The following is a 25,840-nucleotide window of genomic DNA, read 5'->3' on the forward strand; positions in this document are numbered from 1 at the left end:
CTCCAGCTTTGTCCAGTCTGGCAGTTCACCCTTTCCAGGTATCAAATTTCTTTTTAACTCCTCTGAATTGTTATGTGACTTTTCATTGTCTTTTGGCTGTTTCATTAGATTACATTTGAGTTGGGCAGCTATCCTATACAATTATTTAATTATGTGGTCAGCCATTGTTTAAGTATTGCCTCCTAAATATCTTATATTTTATGTGAATTTCAATGGTCTAATTTTCAACACTCTCTCATGTCTACTCCTTTATTATTTTTTCTTTCTGAATTATTCTTATCTAATTGTAATAGTAAAATTTATACTCATATATGACAATGTACTATGTGTTTTAGTTTAATATCTTAGTGTACGCTCATTAAGACATGTGACTATCTTGGTTTTCTATAAATTTGTGAAGTCAGAATCTTGATCTCTTATAAAAAGTGTTTCATTGCCAACTTTTATTGGAATTTGACATTCCATCTTTTCTTTTTTTTTAATTTCAGGACTTTTAAAGGATTAGCTTTACTTTGGCTATTGAAAGTATCCAACAAATTATTCTAAGGATATGTGTTTCTACTAATGTTCTACTTAAAAATCATAAGTGTTGAACAATCTTTACTTATCAAAAGCATATTATAACTTCAGTTTTGGTACAATGGACTGTTTTTCAATATATTCATGAACTCTAGTTTTGATACCATTACTTTAAAAGTAATTTTTTAAAATAACAAATATTTTATACCATATTATTTATTTGACTTTCTTGTTCTTAATTATCAAAACTTTATATTCATTAATTTGTTATTTGTTCCCTGTCTTAGTCTAGGCCTGCCTAGCCCTGTGACTACTTGGCTGATTGTTTACATTGAGAAGTCAAGAGAACTCACTGTTATATATGAGTTGTCCTTTCAACCTCCATATACTTAGTATTTTAAAACCATATTAGAGCAGTATGAATATTACACTTTACAGGTAATAGTGTAGAATTTTTTGTAAACTAGTGGATTTTGAAATTATCTTTGACCTTTGACTATTGCAGCAGAGTATTTTGCAAGATACTGGTATCTCAACTTTTACTTATCTCAGAATGTTGTACAGTAGTACTCCATTTACATCCTTTGGTTGTGTTTCATTTTTTTTAGAACACTCTTGCCTAATGCAGGCTAACTGTGAACTTGTTACAAAAATGTGGGTGAATTTGAATTCCTAATCCTCCTTCCTCCTTATCCACAGTGATGTGACTAAATTCATGTACCAACAGACCAGTTTATTTAAATCTTCAGTTCTATTTTTTATTGTAGAAAATTCTCAGTATTATTGCTTACTTTAAATTAATTCCACATATTTAATACTGTCATATAAATATTTCTTCTTTTTTATTTATTTTATTAACTATTTTCATTTATTTTACATTCCAACCACAGTTTCTCTTCCCTCCCTATCCACTCCTCCTCTGTCTCCATTCAGAAAGGGGCAGGCCTCCCATGGGCTTCAACAAAGTATGGCACATCAAATTGAGGTAGGAGCAAGCTCCTTCCTCTAAATAAGGCTGGGCAAGATAATCATGCTGGGGAAGCGGTTCACAAAAGACAGCTAAGTGCCAGGGGTAGGTCCTGATCTCAATACTAGAAGCCTTACAAATAGACCAAGCTACATAACTGTCACACATATGCAGAGGGCCTAGGTCAGTCTCATGCAGGCTCCCTCATTGTTGATCCACTGTCATGACCTTGACACCCACCCCCACCCCAGCTCATACAACCTCTCCTCCATTTCTTCAGAAGGACTCTCAGAGCTTGGCCCAGTGCTTGGCTGTAGATCTCTGCATCTGCTTCCATCAGTTACTGCATAAAGGCTCTCTGATCACAATTAGGGTAGTCACCAATCTGATTACAGGAGAAGGCCAGTTCAGGCACCCTCTCCACTATTGCTAAGAGTCTTAGCTGGGGTCATCCTTGTGGATTCCTGGGGATTTCCCTGGTACCAGTTTTCTCACTAACCTAAAAATGGTTCCTCTTATCAAGTGTCTCTTTTTATTATTATTATTATTATTATTATTATTATTATTATTATTTTATAATTTAATTTAATTTTACATATCAGCCACGGATTCCCCTTTTCTCCCCTTTCCTGCCACCCCACCTCTGCCTTCACCCCAGCCCACCCCCCATTCCCATCTCCTCCAGGGCAAAGACTCCCCTGGGGATTCAGTTCAACCTGGTAGATTCAGTCCAGGCAGGTCCAGTCCCCTTCTACCAGGCTGAGCAAAGTGTCCCTGCATAAGCCCCAGGTTCCAAACAGCCAGCTTATGCACTAAGGACAGGTCCTGGTCCACTGCCTGGGTGTTTCCTAAACAGTTCAAGCCTGCTGGATAAGTGTCTCTTTTGTTAGTCTATACTTCCTTCCCACCACCAACCTGCTTCCTATACCCAGGTACCACCAACCTGCTTTCCATACCCAGGTCCCCCAAACTGCTCCCTCAAGTTCCCATCCCCCCAACCCTGCCCCCAGTTTACCCAAGAGATTTCTTCTATTTCCCCTTCTGAGGGAAATCTATGCATCCCTATCTGGGCCCTCCTTGTTATCTAGCCTCTCTGGGAACTTTGGATTGTAGGTTGGTTATCCTATACTTTACTGCTAATATCCACTTATGAGTTAAGTACCTACCATGTTTGTCTTTCTGGATCTGGGTTACCTTACTCAGAATGATTTTTTTTCTAGTTCCATCTTTTTGTCTGCAAATTTCATGAGGTCATTGTTTTTTTACAGCTGAATAATATTCCACTGTGCAAATGTACCACATTTTCCTTGTCCATTCTTCAGTTGAGGGCCATCTAGTTTGTTTCCAGATTCTGTATATTGTGGACAATGCTGCTATAAACATAGTTGAGCAAGTGTCCTTGTGTTATGAATAAGCATCATTTAGGTATATGCCCAAGTGATATAACTGGGTCTTTTAGTTGGATTGATTGCCACATTGCTGAGAAACCACCAAATTGATTTCCAAAGTGGCTGTACAAGCTTTACTCCTAACAGCAGTGAAGGAGTGTTCCCCTTACTCCACATCCTTTCCAACAAAAGCTGTCATCAGTTTTTGATTTTAACCATTCTAATAGGTGTAAGTTGGTATCTCAGAGTCATTTTGATTTGCATTTCCCTGATAACTAATGGGTATTGAACAATTTTTTAAGTATTTTGTCCATTTGAATTCTTCTGTTGAGACTTCTTTGTTTAGATCTGTACCCCATTTTTTTAAATTGGATTATTTGATATTTTGATATTTAGTTCCTTGAGTTCTTTATATATTTTAGAGATCAGCCCTCTGTCAGATGTGGAGTTGGTGAAGAACTTTTCCCATTCTGTAGGCTGCCATTTGTCTTATTGAAAATTTCCTTTGCCTTACAGAAGATTTCCAGTTTCAAAGGGTCCCATTTATTAATTGTTGATCTCAGTGTCTGTGTTCCTGGTGTTATATTCAGGAACTAATCTCCTGTGTCGATGCATCCAAGGTTATTTCCTTCTTTATCTTCTATCAAGTTAAGTGTTACTGGATTTATGTTGACTTCTTTGATCCACTTGGACTTCACTTTTTTGCAGGGTGATAGATACTGATCTATTTGCATTCTTCTACATGCTGACATTCAGTTATGCCAGCACCATTTGTTGAAGATGCTTTCAGTTTTCCACTATATAATTTTGGCTTCCTCGTCACAAATCAGGTATTTATAGGTGTGTGGATTTAGTTCAGGGTCTTTTATTTGATTCCATTGATCCACATGTCTATGTTTATGCCAATATTAAGCTGTTTTTATTACAATAGCTCTATAGAAGAGCTTGAAATCAGGGATGATGTTACCTACAGAAATCCCTTTATTGTACAGTATTGTTTTAGTTATCCTGGGATTGTTTGCTTTTTGATATGAAACTTAGTATTGCTCTATTGTGGTCTGTGAAGAATTATGTTGAAATTTTGATGGGGATTGCATTGAATCTGTAGACTGATTTTGATAAGTTTGCCATTTTTGTTGTGTTAATCATACCTATCCATGCGCATGGGAGATCTTTTCATCTTCTGATATCTTTTTCAATTTCTTTCTTCAAAGAAATTATCATACAGGTCTTTCATGTGTTTGGGTAGAGTCACCCCAAGATATTTTATATTATTTGTGGGGATTGTAAAGGGTGTTTTATCACTAATTTCTTTCTCAGCCCATTATCAACTAGGAGGACTACTGACTCTTTTGAGTTAATTTTTTATCCTTCCACCTTACTAAAGGTGTTCATTAGCTTTAGGAGTTCCCTGGTAGAATTTTTGTGGTCACTTATGTATAGTATCATATCATCTGCAAATAAAAATTTGACTTCTTCCTTTCCAATTAGTATCCCCTTGATCTCCTTTTATTGTCATATTGCTCTAGCTAGAACTTCAAGTACTATATTGAATATATGTGGAGAGAGTGGACAGCCTTGTCTTGTACCTGATTTTAGTGGAATTGCTAATTTGATATTGGCTGTTGGCTTGCTGTATATTGCTTTTATTATGTTTAATATATTCCTTGTATCCCTGATCTCTCCAAGTGCTTTATCATGAAGAGATGTTGGATTTTGTCAAACATTTCTTCAGCACCTAACAAGATGATCATTTTTTTTCTTTCAGTTTGTTTATATGGTAGATTACATTGACAGATTTTTCATATGTTGAACTTTTCCTACAACTGTGGAATGAAACCTACTTGATCATGGTGGATATTTTTATGTGTTTTTGGATTTGGTTTGCCAGTATTTTATTGAGTATTTTTGCACCAATGTTTATGAGGGATATTGGCCTGTAATTCTCTTTCTTTGTTGCATCTTTGTGTGGTTTTGGTATCAGGGTAACTATAGTTACCTTATGCAAAGAATTTGGCAATGTTCCTTCTGTTTCTATTGACTGGAACAATTTGAGCCCTATTGATGCTCAAACAATTGAGCCCTCTTCTTTTAAATTCTGGTCGAATTCTGTGCTGAAACCATCTGGCCCTGGGCTTCTTTTGGTTGAGAGACTTTTAATGACTACTTCTATATTCTTGGGGGTTATAGGTCTATTTAAATTGTTTATCTGGTCTTGATTTAATTTTGGTATGTGGTATTTATCAAGAAAATTGTCCATTTCCTTTAAATTTTCCAATATTGTTGCTGGCTTGCTGTATATTGCCTTACTATGTTTAGGTATGTTCCTTGTATTCTTGATCTCTCCAAGAGCTTTATCAAGAAGGGGTGTTGGATTTTGTCAAAGGCTTTTTCAGCATCTAATGAGATGATCATGTGGTTTTTATTTCAATTTGTTTATATGGTAGATTACATTGACAGATTTTCATATGTTGAACCATTCCTGCATCTCTGGAATGAAACCGACTTGATCATGGTGGATGATATTTTGATGTGGTTTTGGATTTGGTTTGCTAGTATTTTATTGAGTATTTTTGCATCAATGTTCATGAGGGAGATTGGTTTATAATTCTCTTTTCTAGTTGGAGATTTGTGTGGTTTGGGTATCAGTGTAGCTATAGCCATGTAAAAGGAGTTTGGTAATACTCCTTCTGTTTCTATTGTGTGGAACAATTTGAGGAGTATTTTGTATGAGCTCTTTGAAATTCTGGTGGAATTCAGCACTGAAACCATATGGTCCTGGGCTTTTTTTGGTTGGGTGGATTTTAATGCCTGATTCTATTTCCTCAGGGGTTATAAGTCCATTTAAATTGTTTATCTAGTCGTGATTTAATTTTAGTATGTGGTACCTATCTAGAAAATTGTCCATTTCTTTTACATTTTCCAATGTTGTGAAGTACAGATATTTGAAGCATAACCTGATGATTCTCTGAATTTCCTCAATGTCTATTGTTATGTCCCACTTTTCATTTCTGATTTTGTTAATTTGGATGTTCTCTCTCTGACTTTTGGTTAGCTTGGATAGGGTTTGTGTATCTTGTTGATTTTGTCAAAGAACCAACTCTTTATTTCATTGAATCTTTATGTTGTTCTCTTTGTTTCTATTTTATTGATTTCAGCCCTGAGTTTGATTATTTCTGCCATCTACTCCTCCTGGGTGAGTTTGTTTCTTTTTGTTCTAGAGCTTTCAGGTGTGATGTTAAGTCACTAGTGTGAGATTTCTCCAACTTCTTTATGTAGGCATTTAGTGCTATGAATTTTCCTCTTAGCACTGCTTTCATAGTGTCCCATAAGTTTAGGTATGTTTGCATTCATTTTCATTGACTTCTAGGAAGTCTTTAATTTCTTTATTTCTTCCTTGACCCAAAGGTAATTCAGTTGAATGTTGCTCAGTTTCCATGGGTTTATAGGCTTTCTGTAGCTTGTGGTGTTGTTGTTGAATTCTAGCTTTAACCCATGGTGATCATATAAGATACAAAGAGTTATTCAATTTTTTTAATCCATTGAGATTTGCTTTGTAACCAAATGTGGTCAGTTTTAGAGAAGGTTCCATGACATGCTGAGAAGAAGGTATATTCTTTTGTGTTTGGGTGAAATCTTCTGTCTATATCTGTTAAATTCTATTTGACTCATATCATCTGTTAGTTCCCTTATTTGTCTCTTAAGTCTCTGTCTGGCAGGAATGTCCATTGGTAAGAGTGGGGTGTTGAAGTCTCCCACTATTTAAGTGTGATGTTTGATGAATGATTTAAGCTTTAGTAATGTTTCTTTTACAAATGTGGATGCCCTTTGTGTTGGGGGTATACATGTTTGGAATTGAGACTTCATCTTGGCGGATATTTCTGATGATGAATATGAAATGTGCTTCTCCATCTCTTTTGATTAATTTTAGTTTAAAGTCTATTTTGTTAGATATTAGGATAGCTACTCCAGCTTACTTCTTATGTCCATTTGATTGGAAATTTTTTTCCCAACGCTTTACTCTGATGTATGTCTTTCTTTAAAGTTGAGGTGTGTTTCTTGTATGTAGCAGAATAGATCCTGTTTTCATATCTATTCTGTTAGCCTATGTCTTTTTATAGGCAATTTGAGTCCATTGGTATTAAGAGATGTTAATACACAGTAATTGTTAATTCATGTTATTTTGGGGTGTTTATTGCTAATAATGGGTGTGTGTGTGTGTGTGTGTGTGTGTGTGTGTGTGTTTCTCTTATTTGGATTTGGTGGTGTAAGATTATATATTTATGTATTTCCTCTGTTTTCATGGGTGTAGTAACTTTCTTGGGTTGGATTTTTCCTTCTAGTATTTTCTGTAGGGCTGGATTTGTGGATAAGTATTGTTTAAATCTGGTTTCATCATGGAATATCTTGTTTTCTCCGTCTGTGGTGATTGAAAATTTTGCTGGGTATAGTAGTCTGTAGAGGCTGGCATCTGTGGTCTCTTAGTGTCTGAAAAACATCTGTCCAGGACCTATTCGATTTTAAAGTCTCTACTGAGAATTTGGGTGCAATTCTGATAGGTCTGCCTTTATATGTTATTTGCCTTTTTTCATTTTCAGCTCTTAATATTCTTTCTTTATTCCATATATTTAGTGTTTTGATTATTATATGGCAAGGAGACTTTTTTTGGCCAAGTCTATTTGGTGTTCTCTAAGCTTCTTGTATCTTCATAAGCATATCCTTCTTTAGGTTTGGAATGTTTTCTTCTATGTTTTTATTGAATATAATTTCTGCGTCTTTGAGCTGGAATTCTTCTCCCTTTTCTATCCCTATTATTCTTAGTTTTTTGTCTTTTCATGGTGTCCTAGATCTTCTGGATGTTTTGTGTTAAGAATATTTTTGATATAGCCTTTTCTTTAACTAATGAAACTATTTCCTCTATCCTATATTCAACATCTCTTCCATCTCTTGTATTCTGTTGTTGATGCTTGCATCAGTATTTCCTGTTCACTTACCCAGATTTTCCATTTCCATAATTCCCTTGGTTTGTGTTTTCTTTAAGACCTCTATTTCAATTTTCAAGTTGTGCACTGTTTCCTTCACCTATTTGGTTTTTCTTTTGGGTTTCTTTGAGGAAATTATTGATTTTTCCCCCAATTTTTTATTGCATTTTCCACAATTTCTTTAAGGAAATTTTTTATTTCCTCTCTAAGGGCCTCTATCATCTTAATAAAGTTATTTTTAGAGTTGTTTTCTTCTGAATCATCTGGCATTGGGATGCTCAGGTCTTGCTGTTGTAGCACCACTGGCTTCTGATGGTGCCATATTGCCCTTATGTTGTCAATATATTCTCGTACTGGCATTCATGCAGTTTGGAATAAATATAGGTACATGTGGTCTTTTGTGATATCTTTGTTAAATGAGTCTTTTGTTCCTCTATTATCTGGTTCATTTGTTGTCTTTTGGCCTGAATGGCCAATGGTTCTGGTGATTGGCCCATGATCAGGTTCAGTAGGATTGTCTCAGCTAAGAATTGTGGAGGTTTGGGTGCCTAAATCCAGCATCTGGCTGCTGCGGGCTTTACTTATGCCTATGGAGTCTGTTCTTCCAACTGGTGTGGGTAGTACCTGTGCCTGTTCTTCCAACTGGTGTAGGTAGTGCTTGTGCCTATAGGGTCTGGTGTTCTTCCAACTGGTAGGGGTGGCACTTGTGCCTATATGGTCTGCTAATATTTCATGGGAGCCCAGTACATGGGGAGGATGTTGGGGTAGCTGAGTAGGGTGGTGGATTGGGTCTTGGGGGAACAGAGTCCAGTGGATGACAATTGTAGTGTTGCAGCCTGTCTGCAGGTCTTTTACCTACTGACAGGCTGCTGGAGACTGCACCAGCACAGTGGAGTTCCACCAGATTTGGGGGCAGGGCCCAGCTGACTTTCTGGAACTGAGATGGGAAGGGGAGGGACACAGGATATAACCTGGTTCTTAGGGCGTAGAGATTGGGGCAGTTTAGCTGGGAGACCACTCACTCATCTGTTCTTAAAACTCATGTAGGTGGTGCTTCACATACAGGGGCTGCTGTTCTTCCAATTTGTGTAGGTGGTGCTTATGTCTATAGGGTTTGCTGGTATTGTGAGGAAGGGCTGTCCACTGTGAGGGTGCTGGGTTAGGTAGGTTTGGGTGGCAGTGTGGGTCATGAGGAAACTCTCCAGTGGATGGAAAGGGTGGTTGTGCATCCTGCCTATAGGTCTCTCATTTGCTGACCAGATGCTGGGGACTCAATTGTCTCTTCATAAAATGATTAATACATTTATTTTTATTCTGTATATATTCTATCTTATATCTTTGTGCCTACTTTGAGTTTGTGTTCATCATTGAATTTGTATCTAATAATTGCATACATGTTTAATATTCCAGTTTTAGCCTATCTTAATCCTTAATTGTTTAGGATGCTACATGTCTTTAATTCCAGAAATTGATAGATGGGTTAAAAGAATCAGAAATTCAGGGTCATTCTTTGCTACAAAGCAAATTTTAGGTCTATACATGAGATACTGTCTCAAGCATAATAATATTTATAAAAACAAATCATAACCATATATAAATGTTTCAAATATAATTATAATTAATATTAAAGTTACTTGTGCAAATATCAGTACTGGGAAGCACTTGTTGACATGTTGCGGGTTCATCTGTCTCCTAACAATGTACTGTAGAGAGACAAATGGAAAATTATGAGAAAGGAGATAGTTATTTAAGAGAAAAACAAACTAGATTGAAATTACCCCAGAGCTGGATCACAGTTTTGCTCCCAAAGAGGGAAAGATGGGGATCCCATGACTTTCTATGAGTAGTTTACATTTGTTTGTTTGTTGGTTGGTTGGTTGGTTGGTTCGTTCGTTCGTTCGTTCATTCGTTCGTTCTTGCTTTGCTGTTTTGTTACACATAAACAAGATCATTCTTCCAAACTTCTGGTGCTATTTTCTTTTACATGTTAATCTATGGATTTTTGTCTGCTGCTTATTCCCTAGTCTCCCTCAGGCCCTCCCCAAAGAGTTGGAGTACCAAAAATCTTTCCCTTCAACAGAAACATGACTGACTGCCTTCTGTGTGAAAGGGCATAGAGCTTGCCTAATAGAGACCATAGAATTTTCTTCCTATTGTGCCTTCCATTGGACAGAATTCTCCTTTTCAGGTTCAGGATATTCTGGGTCAGGAGAAGGATAGCTCTGGAGGGCCAGTATCTTTACTTGCAGAAGTTGCTGAATTCTAGAAGATACTAGTTGAATTATTAGGTTTAGAATACAAAAAACCTTTAGTGACAAGCTAGAATCAGAGGCATGGATAATAGTGCCACTGTAGGTATTATTCCCCATAGCAAGTTCCTTATTGATTCAAAGACAGATGAATGTCTATTAGGCATGATTCCTAATAGATCTTAGAGTTTAGATTTGAGTATATCCTAATCATCTCCTCTAATTTTATTGGACTATGATGAACTTACAGTGAATCATTACTCTAAAAGCAGTATATTTATTAGACATTATGCTAACCCCTCCCACTGTACTTCCAAAAGCTAAAGCCCTGTAATTCTGAATGAACAGTTGTGTAAGGGAGTGAAGGCTTTCTCAATATAAAAGTAGCCTTTTGTGTCTACTATAGTAGCAGAGACAGGTTCTATATTGATATTTCTAATGCTGCAATTCCCATGGGGAATTCAAAAGTGGGTTACCAGTATTTAGAGAACCAAACTCTGTAAGTTTGATAACCCCAGTGTTGTAACTCTCTCTCTCTCTCTCTCTCTCTCTCTCTATATATATATATATATATATATATATATATATATATGAAGGTCTTGACAAAGGATCCCAAGTAGCTTGGGAAAGTTTAGAAAAATCTCTCTAGTACACTTTAGTTTCTGAAGGTAGATGCTGCAGTATATGGACCTTGCCATCTCTGAATTAAAACAGAAAGTATCCTTCTTATACACACACAAAAAAAATCTGATGGCCGGTAATTTTATAGCAGTAGAGGGTCCCTGGGACCAAATATATTTATGAGAAAAAGATATGGGAAAGTTTTTGTGTTGTTCAGTGATCTCATACCTCTGAATCCCTAAGTGAAAGGGGTCAGTTTCCAAGTATCTTCTTTGCATATTGAAGGAGAGTGGGTATTGTATGACATGCTTGGCAGGTCACATTCTGGATGACAGGCATAAAAAGTTTGAATTATGGACAACTGTTTGTGTAGCCTTTGTATCATTATGTAGTGATAAAATGCTGTTATTTTGACAAGGTTGTACAAACAGTAAGATTAGTTTAGCAGATTCAGAATGGTTACTGGGAAAATAGTTAAATTTCCTGCTTCACAAGGACACAGGAAAATTGGAATCCATAAGACTTATAGTCTGAATCATCATCTTTCTCTGGTTCCCAGGACAGTTTTTATCCTTCTCAAACAAACTATCCATTGGATTTATAGAGAAGACATTTAGAATACTTATGAATGGTTCAGTTCCAACAGAATGAGAAAAATCAGAAACTGATTTTTTAAAGGAAATTTATACGGCTTTTTGGCTTGAAGTCCTGAAGGAAGTCTTTCAGTTTTGATATTTAGTTTTCAGTCTCTCCGCCCTATCCCTCATTCATGGTTTCACTTTATGGGGTATACTTCAAACATGTCTATGTGGTATTAGTGTGAGTCATTTCTTTTATACTAATTGAGAAGCCTAAAAAGAATTGCTTGTGGTGCATTTATTACATTTTAGGACAAAGTCATCAATGGAAGGAGTTAATGATATCTGCTACTTCCTTTAAAATAGGCACAAACAGATTACTTCTTCCTCTAGGAATAGGAAAAATGAATACAAGCAGAATAAAGTATTTTATTTCACCTGGAGCACATAAACTGTTCTGTATTGGTTTAGGATTATAAGAGAAAAATAGGATCAGGAACTGTTCAAACCATTTAAGGCACCAATTATCAAGCTGTCACTTCTCTTTGTTTGTTGAAGAGAATTTCTGAGGACTTCCCACCAATTCACAGGCATAGGTGTTTTCTTCTGGGTCTTCAGGTAGAATCAGTAGGTTTGAGGTTTCTGATTTTAGACTGAATATATGAACCAAGCTGTCCACTTCTTGTGGTCTGACAATTACAAAGATGCTCAGGACCACCTGGAAAAATTACTTCCATCAAAGGTCCAGTCAATTCTATTTTTTTTTAGGATGTCTTTGAGCACTTCAGAAGCTAGGGCTATCATCACTTTAGATATATTACAGAATTGCAGGAATTCTACAAGGTAACTCAACAAATCCCTCAACTGGGGAAAGGGACATTGAGAGACAATCAGGGTTGGATGAATAAAAACCTGGTGTTCTGATTGACACATTACCTATGAAATAAAATAAAATAAAATATTGTCTTTGGGGCATTTCTACTACCCCAAATTTATCTGTTGACCAGAAGAATACATTTCCAGGGAAAGAGCTAATAAGTAGCTTGTTTTTTCTTATGTACTACATCTAAGGTAACCCAAAGTTCTTTGGTAAGTATGAGGAAGTCAAGGTATGAAATCAGCTTCCTCCCTGGGCATTATTAGTCCTATACAGTCTCTATAATATTGGGACTGGCCCCTCTATTCTAAGAACAGGAACAATCTATATTCCAGTGTCATGCCTCAGAGAACATGGCCCAGAAGATGAGGGTGTGTGTTGTTTGACCACCAACCTAGGCCCTTGTACATGAAGTGTCTGAGCATTTGCTGGATAGGCCTGGCTAATAACTCACTCAAGGGTGAACATAATCAAATGAAGTCTCCTTATTTCCTTTCTTTCATTCCAGATGGTCATCATTTGGTGTGCAATAGCTAAATCTGAGGAATCTAATGACTAACCTGTAGTTTCTGAAGCCATCTATGTATGTCCAAGACTGACTGGTTATTAAAATGTTAATCTAAAAGACTTTCTTCTTCTGGAGATAAAGGAATCAAGTTGATGAATTTCCTGAAAGTCTCAGCTAACATATTGAGATATAAGGCAAATTTTTTGAATAACCTCTCTGGTCTTTTCAAAGATAACAAGTTTTTAATACATCTTTGTATTTTTGTAATAAGGCTTTCTGTCATCAATCTATGATTATGGCTTCATACTGGGTTATCACAATTATAGTTAGTGAGTTTGTGGTCTTACAGGTTCTGTTCACTGTGAAGACGAGCATAAGGATTTTGACTAAATCGTTCATCTACATGCTTTTCATTTCTTTCAAAATTTTCTATTGCCCCATCCCAGTCAGGGATACAATCAAGTAGTATAACCTAAAAATGGTTTTGTGTAAACTTATAAGCTAAAAATAAGGTCTTTAAAATGCTGATAAATCAAGATGAGTCATCAGAGATATATCAGTGCATCTCTGCTGTGGATATCGCTCTTTATAAATAAAATGCTGATTGGCCAGTAGCCAGGCAGGGAGTATAGGTGGGACAAGCAGAGAAGAGAATGGTGGGAATAGGAAGGCTGAGGAGGAGATGCCAGCCTGCCGTTCAGGAAGCAGCACGTAAAGGCGACAGGTAAAGCTACAGAACACGTGGTGACATATAGATTCATTGAAGTGGCCTGAGTTTAAGTGTAAGAACTAGTCAGTGGTAGGCCTGAGCTAATGGCCAAGCAGTTTTAATTAATACTGAGTGATTATTTTATAAGCAGTTGCAGGGTCCGTGGGGCTGGACAGGACTGGAGAAAACTTCAGCTACACATCTCCTTGTACTATTTGAGGTCTTTGAAAAATACACATGGGCTTTGTTTGTTCCACAGTTCCTAGTACTTCCCCTAAGTAGAATGGTGTAAAGATAGGAAAGTAATGCATTTATAAGAGTCTACACGCTTAGTATGACTTGTAATACTGGGTAACTTTTGGCAAATGGGATAATACTGAGGTAGTATAGCTCTGTAGAGTTAGGAGAGATAGTTCACAGGAGTTATGTTGTCTATTATTTCTTGTTTGAAAAGGGGTGTTGGCACAGATACAGATATCATTTAAGATATTGCATGTTGCCAGGTGGTGGTGGTGCATGCCTTTAGTCCCAGCACTTCGGAGGCAGAGGCAGGTGGATCTCTGTGAGTTTGAGGCCAGCCTGGTCTATGGAGTGAGTTCCAGGACAGGCTCCAAAGCTACACAGAGAAACCCTGTCTCGGAAAAAAAAATGTATATATATATATATATATATATATATATATATATATATATATATATACACAAATATATATCACATGGTTTTGCATTTTTATTGTTTGTGTTTTTTCTTGCTTTTTCTTTTTTCAGCTGCACTTGAATCAGCCATTTTTGTCATCTTGGCATGTGTCTGGGAAGATGAAAGGAAAAAGCAAAGAACCAGAGAAGTGAAATTTTGTGGGGTACTCATGAATACAGTTGACGCAGGAAAAGTCTAGATATGAAGTGATTTTCAGAGGGCTCAGTGGCATTGGGGAATTTATGTAGTCATACAGGAATCACCATATTGGTTAATCTGGTGACTATTTCTGTCTTGACTAGTCACTGAACTGTTGATATCTTGGCTAATCTTGTGAATATGTGTGTTGGAAACAGTCCCATGATAATTTAGACCAACTCACCCTCAGGACATAAATCCTCATTTGTAGTGTATATCTCACTAGCTTAAACGTCACCCATTACCAGCAGCTGGTTTCCCACTTTAAGTCATGGCTTAGCAGCCTCTGCAAAGAAATATACACTTCCTTGTCTTGACATAAATCCAGCTACTGAAGAATGGTGGGATGGAGAGAGTATAAAGGCATGTTCTTGGCCCTCTAAAAGAGGGTGACACAGCTGTAGAAAGGAAAGAGAAAAGTTAAAGTTTGAACTTGGTTCTCCTATGCTGTGAACAAATCTGTCTGTGGTTTCTAAGAGCAAAAGGAAGGAATTGTAGTGCATTGGATCATTTTCTTAAGGACAAAAGAAGACTACAGAAGCATTTCATGCTTTTCTCCTGGCTGGCTCTGCCAAATTTCATAGGCACAGATTAGAGTCTCAGAGGGTAACAGCTGAAATTTTCATGCCTCATATTTCTTAAGAATTAATTATATATAGACAAGTGAATAGTTACAGGAAATGAGATAGGTTATTAAAAAAGAGAAACAGAAATGTAAGTGATTGTTCTAGAGCTGGACAAAACTGAAGGGAGAGAGAGGCACCCCAAGACTTTTTCTGGGTTATTTCAGTACTATATACCTTAAGATGTTTTCTTACAGGTAGCCAGCATAAGTAGCACGAATCTTAAAAAGTTCTTATTAATAAGATCAAACCCAGACCAGGTATTGGGGTGAATTCTGGAAGATCAGAGATCCAGAACAAGCCACAGCTAGCTCACCTCGCCAGATCCTCAGCTGATCTTGTTTCCTCAGACTGGAGGCATCTGAGTCCTCATCCAGAATGGGTTTCAGTTGAACTGTGCTGCTAGAAGGCTGAAAGCTTAACCAGCCAAATGCTTAACCATGCCAAATGCTTCTAGTTTCTGGTCCTCACGCCATATATATCTTTCTGCTTTCTACCATCATTCCCTGGGATTAAAGACTCACACCCTGGGATTAAAGGCGTTTGTCACCACGCCTGGCTGTATCCTTGAACACATGGATTTTTGCCTCTGGAATGCTAGGATTAAAGGTGTGAGTGCCACCGTTTTCTAGCCTCTATATCTAGTGGCTGTCTGTTCTCTGACCCCAGATAAATTTATTAGAGTGCACAATATTTCGGGGAACACAATACCACCACAAGCATACAACAAGGATTTCAATTTTCTGCTAACATAACATTCTTTCATATGTTATTCTCTGTAATGTCATCTTTTCCCTATTTCCTATTCTTTATTTCACTACAAGAATCAAAGAAGATTACAATATTAATCTAAATTGTCTTTAAATCACAATATAGAGAAGTGCTATCTTGACTCTGTCTCATAATTCAGTTCATCATTTACTACAAAACATGCACAAAACAGACTCTAACACATACATACATACATACATACATACAAGATGGTCATTTTATATCTCATCAAAATTTACTAGTTATAAAATTTAAAATATAGTTCATAGTTACTTAGATATAAGTAGTATTCATATTAAATCAATTTTAAAATAATATTTTTGAGGTTTCATATAATCAAGTCAATTTTTATTATCAGATTACAAAGTTTTAAAGTATTTCTGACCAAAACTATATATACATAATCTTTATTCTAATTATCAAGCCATAACATTAAAAAATAAAATAAGAACTAAGAGATGGTTCAGCAGTTAAAGGCACTTGCTGCTCTTCTAGAGAATCAGAGTTCAGTTCCCAGCATATGTGTCAGATGGCTTACAGCCACCTGTAACTGCAGTTCCAGAGGATTGGGCAGCCCTCTTCTGGATCCTACAGGCATCAACACACATAGCATGCACACATATACATGCATATACATAAAGTTCTTAAAAATTACCTTCTGTCTCTTCAGATATAGTAGACAATTCTAAATCAGTTTTAATATGCCATGAATTTAAAAACAAATAAATCATTGCTCCAGTCACCAAAGTAGACCAGTCCAGGCACCTTCTCGACCGTTGCCCTTATTCCAAGGTGAGGTCATCCTTGCAGATTCCTGAGATTCTCCAGCACCCTGCTTCTTCCTATTCCCATGATGTCTTCATTTATCATGGTATCTCGTTCCTTGCTCTCCCACACTGTCCCTGTTCCATCTCAAACGTCCTATTTCCTTATGTTCTCATCCACCATTCTTTGCCCTCCATTACCACCCCCCACTTACTCCCAGTTTGCTCAGGTGGATCTCATTTATTTCTCCTTCGCTGGGCTATCTATATGTCTCACTTAGGGTCCTCCTTGTTAGCTAGCTTCTCTGAGCTGTAGGTTGTAGTCAGGTTATCATTTGCCTTACATCTACTGTCCACTTATGAATGAGTACATACCATGTGTGTATATCTGAGTCTGGGTTACCTCACTCAGGATATTTTCTAGTTCCATCCATTTGCCTGAAAACTTCAGGATATCATTGTTTTTTTTACTGCTGAGTAATACTCCATTGTGTATATGTGCCATGTTTTCTTTATCCATTCTTTGTTTGAGGGTCATCTAGGTTGTTTCCAGGTTCTGGCTATTATGAATAATGCTGCTATGAACATAGTTGAACATATGTCCTTGTGGTAAGATTGAGCATTCCTTAGGTATATGCCCAAGAGTGGAATAGGTAGGTCCTGCGGTAGATTGATTCCCAATTTTCTGAGAAACCACCATACTAATAGAGCCTTCATCCAGTTACTGATGGAAGCAGATGCAGAGATCCATGGCTGGGGACCAGGATGAGCTCCGGGCATCCAATCATGAGAGAGAGGAGGGATTCTGTGGGCAGGGGATGTTGAGATCATGATGGGAAAATATGCAGAGACAACCAGCCACACTAGTGGAAATCCATGAACTATAGACCAATAGCTGTGGAGGCCCCATAGGACTGGACTAGGCCCTCTGGATACATGAAACTGTTTGGGAGACCCCCAGGCAGGGGGATTGAGATCTGTCCCTGGTGCATAGGTGAGCTTTTTGGAGCCCAATGCCTAGAGTGTGACACCTTGCATAGCCTTGGTACAGGAGGGAGGGGCTTGGACCTGCCTCAGCTAAGTGTGCCAGGCTCTGCTGACTCCCCATGGGAGACCTTAACTTGGGGGAAGTGGGAATGGGGGTGGGTTGTGAAGAAGGCTGGGGGGCAGAAAGAGTGGGGATTTGTGGATGGTATAAAAAGTGAATAGAAAATTACTTAATAATAAAAAAAAGAGAAAAATATTTTTCATACAATATACTCTCACCACAGTTCTTTCTTTTCCTATTCCTTCCATACCCTCCACACCTTATTTCAGAGTAAACTCTAGGACCCTTAAGGAGAGTGACTGATTAATGACCAAATTAACTATTGTGACAGAAATTCTTTCACTAAACAAACAGGGGAAAGTGGGTAGTGTGGTCATTGTGCCAACCTACATGCTGAGGTAGAATCATTACTTCTTAGCTCTGAAACAGACAACTTTCTGGAGGATTGTTTTTTTTTTTTTTTTTTTTTTTTTTTATCCAGATGATTAGCAGGCTTATTAAGATTAACTTTTGAGGGGACAAGAGTGTGTTTTTGTTCTTTACAGAACGGCTCTGCTAAATAATTTTATGTTCTTTCAGCCAGTTTGAAATGTCAATTCACATTCTTTTGACCAAAATTGTGTAAAATTGTTAATCCCACTGGTTGAGAATAAGAACAGTACCACAATTAAAAAAAATTGAATCAAACTTGTAATGTGCACCCACGAGAGTCTGTTAAAGGATATCAAGAATTTATTAAGATATAAAATGGGGATAATACACTCACGGATACAGAACCAAGTAAACAGTCATCATTGCCCTCAATTCTGCCCGGGGTGAAGGGAACCAAACATCAGGTCTCTGACCATCCAAGATAGAGTGAACACACCCTCTCCTCAGTTTTAACTGGTCAGGTACCCAGAAAGAGCTTATCCATTGGGACAGATAGCCTAAAGGTCATTGGTTGAACAGAATGAATTCCCACAACACAAACTTTAATGAAATACTGGCCAGGTAGATGGTCTCTGGCCAGGTCCATCTCTACATTTCCATAAAATGGTCCAAAATCAGGGTTTATAGTACCTTAGATATTTTCTATCAGGTCCAGTCAGAAGCAAGCATATATCCTGACATACCTCCAGCCTGTATCCAATCAGGGCAAGTGTACATACTGATATATTTCCTGGCTGTGAACCTCCCACCCACATGTGATCAAACATATGTAGTGCAAATGGATCAAACAAACTTGTTCAGGGGAGTGAAAACATGTGGCTTGTTATCTCCCATAAACAACAACTTCCAGCATTTCAGGAACTATCGGTCCTTGGGCAAGATCTTGCAGATCAGAGGCATTTTTGTTTCATGGATCTCTTAGGCATAGTAATTAAAACTTAAAATGTAACTTTGGCTTTCAAAAAATAACAAATAAAAATATTTGAAGAATATTTGAAAAAATATAAAATAGCTATGCTTCACCAGGAACAAATGCTTTTTCTTTAATAGCCCTCAACAAAGTCCTACTACCTGTTTTACCTGATATTTTAATTTTTAAAGACTGGCAATTGTCCTGAATCCTCCTTCCTTTTACATCACAGTTAAAATTCTATGATGAAGTAATTTTGATACTTTTCTCCCTAAAATGGTGTCTTACCAGGATTATAGAAGGTGGAGTCTTAGGCTGACTGACTGTTAGACCTGCCTAAAGTATTCATTTCCATTTGTGACATAGGTTTGATGACAACGATGCATTTTAAACAGTGTCATTGTACATTTCAACTAATCGGAAGATCCATGTTTTTCTTGTCAGCTTTGCCATTCACACTGGGGCCCGTCACCAGTTCCATGAAGTTTTCATCTCTCACTATTTTGGAGCCCTGTGAGCTAAGTTTGTGCTCTCAGAGATTTATCATCAAGCAGACGCCTCTGAACTGGACTAGAAGAAAAGGTAGGCTAGAACACGTCAAGCATTGAAGAAATGTATCAGTTTATCAGGTTTTTAAAGTCCCTTTCAGCAATGAAGAGTGTTAGAAAAGATTTGATGACTGCCCATAGACAATCTCAGACATAGTATTTTGAATATGAGTATCTGTGTACACTGGGCAGTCTTTCAGATATCCAAAATGCAAGTACAATTACTCCTTTAAATAGAAATGATAACCATCTGGAGACATAATCTCTGGTAAGGAAATAAAGTACTTTTCACAAAATTTGAAGGAAAATGTATGGACTTAGAGCCTATAATATTAAACAAGCTCACCCAATCTCAAACTCCATAAGTGCATGTTCTCCCTCATATGAGGAGCTTAGATTATAATGTATACATACATATAGGTGAACAAATATGTGTGGGTATAGTATAACATGTGGAAAGGACAAGAAGGATAATATTAGATGATAAAGAAGAATGAAATGCTAGTAAAGCTAATTGTTTTTTACTTTTAACTTTGTCATAGTTTTTTAGGAGATCTTCTGGGGGTGGATTAAAACATAAAATTGGAATTGACAGTGAAAGTGTAAAATGTAAAGCAAAGCTCTATGATTTCAAAATGGCTCTTCTAACTGTATAGAAGTGGACTGAAATATATAGACTTTAGATCTTGGCAGGAGCTTAATTGAATGGCTAAATTAACCTAGCTGTGTGACATCTTTATTTGCAAGTTCTTTACAATGGGGTATTTTTATGGAATTAAAACAGGAATGTTAGCATACATTCATTACTTAAAATAATTTTTGGTAAAAACAGGTACAGATATTTGCAAGTAATTGCTGAGGGTAATATGTAAGAAACTATTTAAAACTGTTTACAAATATCTATAATATTCTAGAACAAAACCAGCGTTTAGCCATCATTGTCCACAGAACTTTAATAAATGACAAATCTACATAATAGAAGAGATAGTTTCCCCAGTGTCAGTTAGCATGTAAAATCCCCTTCCCCATAAAAACATAGCAGATGCAATGGCCTTTTAATTTTATTTCAGGATGCTTATGACCTCTTATGTCGGAACCACAATCTAGAGAGTAGGAAATTGAACTAAAACACAACACCAAATATTTAGTATTATAAATGTTCCTTACTGAGAATTCACATTTGTAAGAATAGCTTTGGTGTTCTGTCCAATTCCCTTGATATTCACTTCAGGTTGCTTTCATTTCATAGTCTTCAATATCCTATATTAAGAAAAATTTGTGACTTAAAATTTGATTCATTTTTCTTTTTAAAAAAGATTAATTTCATTTTAATTATGTATATATGTGTATGTCTGTGTGGGGGTATATACACATGGGAGTGCACATGCCCCAGGGTTCTTTCTAGAGAGGGTCTCAGATCTCCTGGAGCTGGAGTTACAGATAGTTGTGAGATGCTAAAATTAGTGCTAGGAATAAAATTTAGGTTCTCTGCCAGAGTAGTACATATTCTTAACCACTGAGAAATCTCTCTAGCCTCCTGAAAATTCTTAACAAATAAAATTATATAAACAGAATAATAGTACAAGATCAGAAAACCTGTGGATAAAATTACAAATCTATTGGATGAATTTTCAAAAGACTAGGTTGCTATTGAGTAGCTTCTGTGCATAAACATGCTCAGGGATATGATTGTTCATTTGAGAAAACATCAGTGTTAATAATATTCAAAGTTATGAGTCTAAATTAAATTATACCTTGTTTTATGTAAAATTCTAGTAGAGGAAATTGTCCTAGAAAAGGAATCAACTCAGAACAGTCCTTATAATCACTTTAAATAGAAGTAGACCAGTTCAGTAATCAGAAGGGATGTATTGTGTTATGCCTTAAAATGGATGAATTTCAACAAGGAATTGTGGTTCAGTTGGACCTACAGGTTATACTATTTTTATGACATTTTCATATCAGTAAAGTCTACAGATTAAAAAATGTGATTTGCTTTGCCTGAGTGTGATGGTAGAAATGGGAGTTGTCTTCAAGTGAACTTCAGGAATTTATGTGTGGTTTTAGAAATCTGGTAAAACTGAGTTGTTCAGAATGCTAAGCTCTAAGTTTACTGAAAACCAAGAAAAAAAACATTTAATTGTGCACATGAAATTTGTGCATTTTAAGCTATTGCTCAATAAAAATTTTAAAGAAAAATAAGAATTCTAGAAAATGCAGCATCTTCTTAGAGACACTAGTGATTTGTTTTTCCCAAAGAATTATAGGTACTCAATAGTGTTGTTTGGGGTAATGGTAAAAAGTAATGACACTGAGTTGGAAAAATAAGTTATTTATGGCCAATAAAAATAAAGAAGGCTTTCCTTTGCAAAACAATGGTGGCTGTTTCCTCATAATCCTTATAATCTAAACCTTTATTGTGCTAGTAAAATAATAGAATAGATTAATAGATGAACCTTGAACATCTTATCAAATAATATTGTATATCCTAAGAATTTAATTTTTATCATCTTGAGTCTATAAACTAATTTAGAAAGGAATGATATCCTTAAAGTGTCCATTCTTCTCATACAGTAATATGCAAGAAGGCAGCTACAGGAAGTATTTGTGTTTTTGCTGTTGACATTTTATCTGCAATATATTTGGATTGAATCTACTCAAAAGTCAATAATGAATTCCAAATCAAATTCTAGTCCACACCAAAATAGTTGTGTTCAAGAAGAAAATCATGATAGAAGTTTAGATGATGTGGTTGATATGTCCACACATGAACACAAAGTCACTGAACACCTGGAGAAAACAAATAATCCTGAAGAAACTTCGAAATCATCAAGCACCAATATTCCTCTGGCTGAGGAAGTTTCAACCCTCACTCAAGCTTTCCATGTACTGCTAGAGGAAGAAAATTATTTGATTCAATTTGGTGAAGGTACATTAACAAAATTCTATGCACGTATCACAGAAAACACTGGTGTCAACTTAGAATCATCTTTTGTCAAAGAACAAGGTCTCTATATAACAGTATTTGGCAACCCAGAATCTGTCATAAAAGCTGAGAATGAAATTTTTAAATGGTGTCAAGAACAAGATTTAAGTCTCATTTCCAAACAAGAGCATTGCTTTGTAATAGACCAGACTGGAAAAAATACACTAAACTTAGAACAAGAAGCTGAAATAAATACTCATATCATAAGTCCACATAAGCAGAGCAAATGTGTGAATCGTGTTGATGTAAATCAGGCAGAGTTGAAATCTTCAGATGGAAGCCAACCTACATCTGCCAAAAGTAGCAAGGATGATATCCAGACACTAGAAATGGAGAAAACATTTAATTCCCTGACTGCTGAGCCAAACCCTGAAGCAAGTGACATTTTCAAAGAAACAAAGGGACATGTCCCCTTTCCACTGTCTAGTGCCAAAAGGACAAATACAGATATTAATAAAAGACAACTACATGTGGATCAGACCAATTGTTATAAAAATGAGATGACTGAGAAGACAATCCCTGTAACTGCAGATGTGATTATGAACTTTCACAGCAGTTGTACCATAGGTCTCAAAAGAAGTTTTCTGGAAGAGATCCTAGAAACAGCTGGAGATTCAACAGAACACTCACCCTCAGAAAGCATGTTCGATTCTATGACACACTATAGTGAGCCTGACAGTTCAGGGGAGGTAGTTAATGAAATCGATTGCAATGATGATAATGTTGTTTCTTCCATCTCTGCCCCTTCTTGGTTACACAGGTTTATTATTGGTAAGAAAGGTGAGAATATAACTGAGATAACAAATAGTGTGCCAAAGGTTCATATACACTTTACAGCTGAAGGCAAAATTATGCTAAAAGGACCAATAGATGATGTAAATTACGCTCAAGAAAAATTTGATATCATTGTCAATGACCTACTTAATAGAATGGAATGTACTGAGATCAACGGTGACAGTAAGTTTTACAAGTACCTGATGGGGAATAATGGGGAAGTCCTAAATAGAATTACAGAGAAAAACCAAGTCTCTATCTCAGTGTTTCCTGAAAATGAAACAAATCACTCAATCCGAATTGAGGGAGAATCTCTGGGTGTCCACCAGGCCAAAAGAGAACTCCTTGAGCTGGCTAATAATTTGCAAGAGGAGCACAGTCAAGACATAATCATCAAACACCAATTTCACCACATACTTATTGGGCAAAAAGGTGAAAGGGTCCGTGAAATTTGTAAGAAATTTCCTGATGTTATCCTCAATTTTCCACACCCTGCAGAGAAAAGTGATGTCGTCCAACTGATAGGGCCAAAACATGAGTCAGAAAAATGTGCACAGTATTTGGAGAACATGTTGACAGATATTAAAGAAAATAATTTTTCTGTAAGTATTCCAGTCATAAAAAGGCTTCACAAAAGGATAGTTGGAAAAGGAGGTTCAAACATAAAAAAAATCTCTGAAGCAACCAACACTGAGATTAGTTTTCCACCAGAAAACTGCGACTCAGAAGAGTTTATCATTACTGGATATCCAGAAAATTGTGAAATTGCACGTAACTGGATTCTTTCAATTCAGCAAGAGATAGTTGATACTGCAGAGGAGGAGATTTCCATTCCTCCTAATCTATACAAATATCTGACTCATCCCAAAGAATTTTTGATAAATTCAATCATAGAGGAATGTGGGAAGGTTTATCTGTATTTCCCAAAAAACAAGTCAGGCCTGCATAAAGTCATTATCATGGGCTCTGTCGAAAGTGTTGAAAAGACCAAAACAAAGCTTCTGAAACTTGCAGAAGACGAGCAAGCCAAGAGTTACTCTGGGACTGTCCATGTAAAATCACAATATCATCAATTCCTTGTGAATAAAAATGGGGGCAATATTTCCAAAATCTGTGAGGAGACTGGAACATGTGTCATTTTACCTAACCTTAAGAACAAGGATCAAGAATCCATAACTATTACAGGGACTGAAGAGGCTGTTAAAGAAGTGCAAAAACGACTAGAAGTTTTAGTTAAAGACTTAGAGAATGAGGTGGAGGATTACCTAATAATAAACAGGAAATTTCACCATTATTTTGTCATGCGGAGGGGCCAGCTTTTAAGAGAAATGGCAGAGGAGTATGGTGGTGTGGTTATTACATTCTCTTATGCAGGGAAACAGAGTACAAAAGTCACAATGAGAGGGGCAAAAGCTTGTGTTGAGGCAGCAAAGAAACACATTCAGGATATTTTTGAGCCTTTGGGCTCCCATGTTACAACACGGTATGTTATTCCCCAGAAGTTCCAACCTTTTCTCATGGGACCAATATGTTCACGAATTCAACAAATTGCTAGGGATTATAAAGTTCAAATCAAATTCCCAGACATAGAAAAGCCAGGCATAAGTATGGATCTAGGTGTGCAGGAAAAGGGAAAAGAAAAGTGGAGAAAGACCCCTAAAGATCTTGCTTCTAATTCCTTAAGGAAAAGTGACACCATATTTATCTCAGGCCAAGTGGAAAATTGCAAGGCAGCTACTGAAGCTCTTGCATCTTTAATTCCTGTCACTGCTGAAGTCCATGTGCCCTTTAATCTACATCCTTATATCATTGGGCACAAAGGAAGTGGCTTACGTAAGCTAGTAAAGGAATTTGAAGTTCATATCCAGATATTACAACCTGGAAGAAATTCTGATATCATATCTATTATGGGTCTTGCAGCAAATGTAGAACAAGCCAAGACGAAATTACAAAAGCGAGTCAAGGCTTTACAAATGGAAATAGAAGATCGGACACTAAGAAATTTTAAACTAATACTCAATCTAGATCCCAAATGTCGTGCCAAGATCACTGGTCATAAGGGCTTACTAATTGCTCAGATTTGCACAGAACATGATGTTACTGTTCGTTTTCCAAAGAAAGGAAGCCATGAGATGCAAGACCAAGTCACTATTACGGGATATAAAGAGAACACTCTAGCTGCTCGAGATGCAATAATGAGAGTGTTGCATAAGATTGAAAAAACAGTTTCTAAAGAAATCCCACTAAACTACCAGGTTCGTGGCAATATTATTGGATTCCGTGGAAAAACCATCCATAAAATCATGGATCAATACCAAGTAGATATACGTTTACCTCCAAAAGGGTCCTATAACCCTAATATCACCTTGACTGGGCTCCCTGATAATGTACAGAAAGCGATTGAACATATCCTCAATCTTGAAAAGTACTATCTGTCAGCTGACATAAGCCATGGATCTCAGCAGGAGCATAATAAGAGTGTCTCCCTTTGCAATATAGCCATGACGCCATCCAAGAGTTGTGTAAGAAAATATGTTCCCTGTTATGCTAAAACTACAACAAAGCTCCCAGATGTGGATAATTGTGAACACTTTCCAAGATTAAAACAACGAATGTCTTCTAAGACTCACCCTTCAAAACTGTAACAATGACGATCAAAACAATAAAGTGTTCCAATCTGCTTACCTGAAAA

The 25,840-nt window shown here is 36.8% G+C and overlaps 1 protein-coding gene across 1 annotated transcript; it reads left to right on the top strand.

The window, feature by feature from the left end:
* Positions 1-25,840, top strand: LOC114685247 (vigilin-like). Its single transcript, XM_037199282.1, has 3 exons — positions 1-38; positions 19,285-19,422; positions 21,963-25,840. Exon 3 carries the CDS (start codon positions 22,059-22,061, stop codon positions 25,791-25,793), a length of 3,735 nt encoding a protein of 1,244 aa, XP_037055177.1. The 5' UTR covers positions 1-38; positions 19,285-19,422; positions 21,963-22,058; the 3' UTR covers positions 25,794-25,840.

The sequence above is a fragment of the Peromyscus leucopus genome, chromosome X (assembly GCF_004664715.2).
Source record: "Peromyscus leucopus breed LL Stock chromosome X, UCI_PerLeu_2.1, whole genome shotgun sequence".
Classification (NCBI taxonomy): Eukaryota; Metazoa; Chordata; class Mammalia; order Rodentia; family Cricetidae; genus Peromyscus; species Peromyscus leucopus.

What these genes read in the sequence shown, in the direction of transcription:
- LOC114685247 (XM_037199282.1), top strand. Translation starts at nt 22,059, where the DNA reads ATGAATTCCAAATCAAATTCTAGTCCACACCAAAATAGTTGTGTTCAA.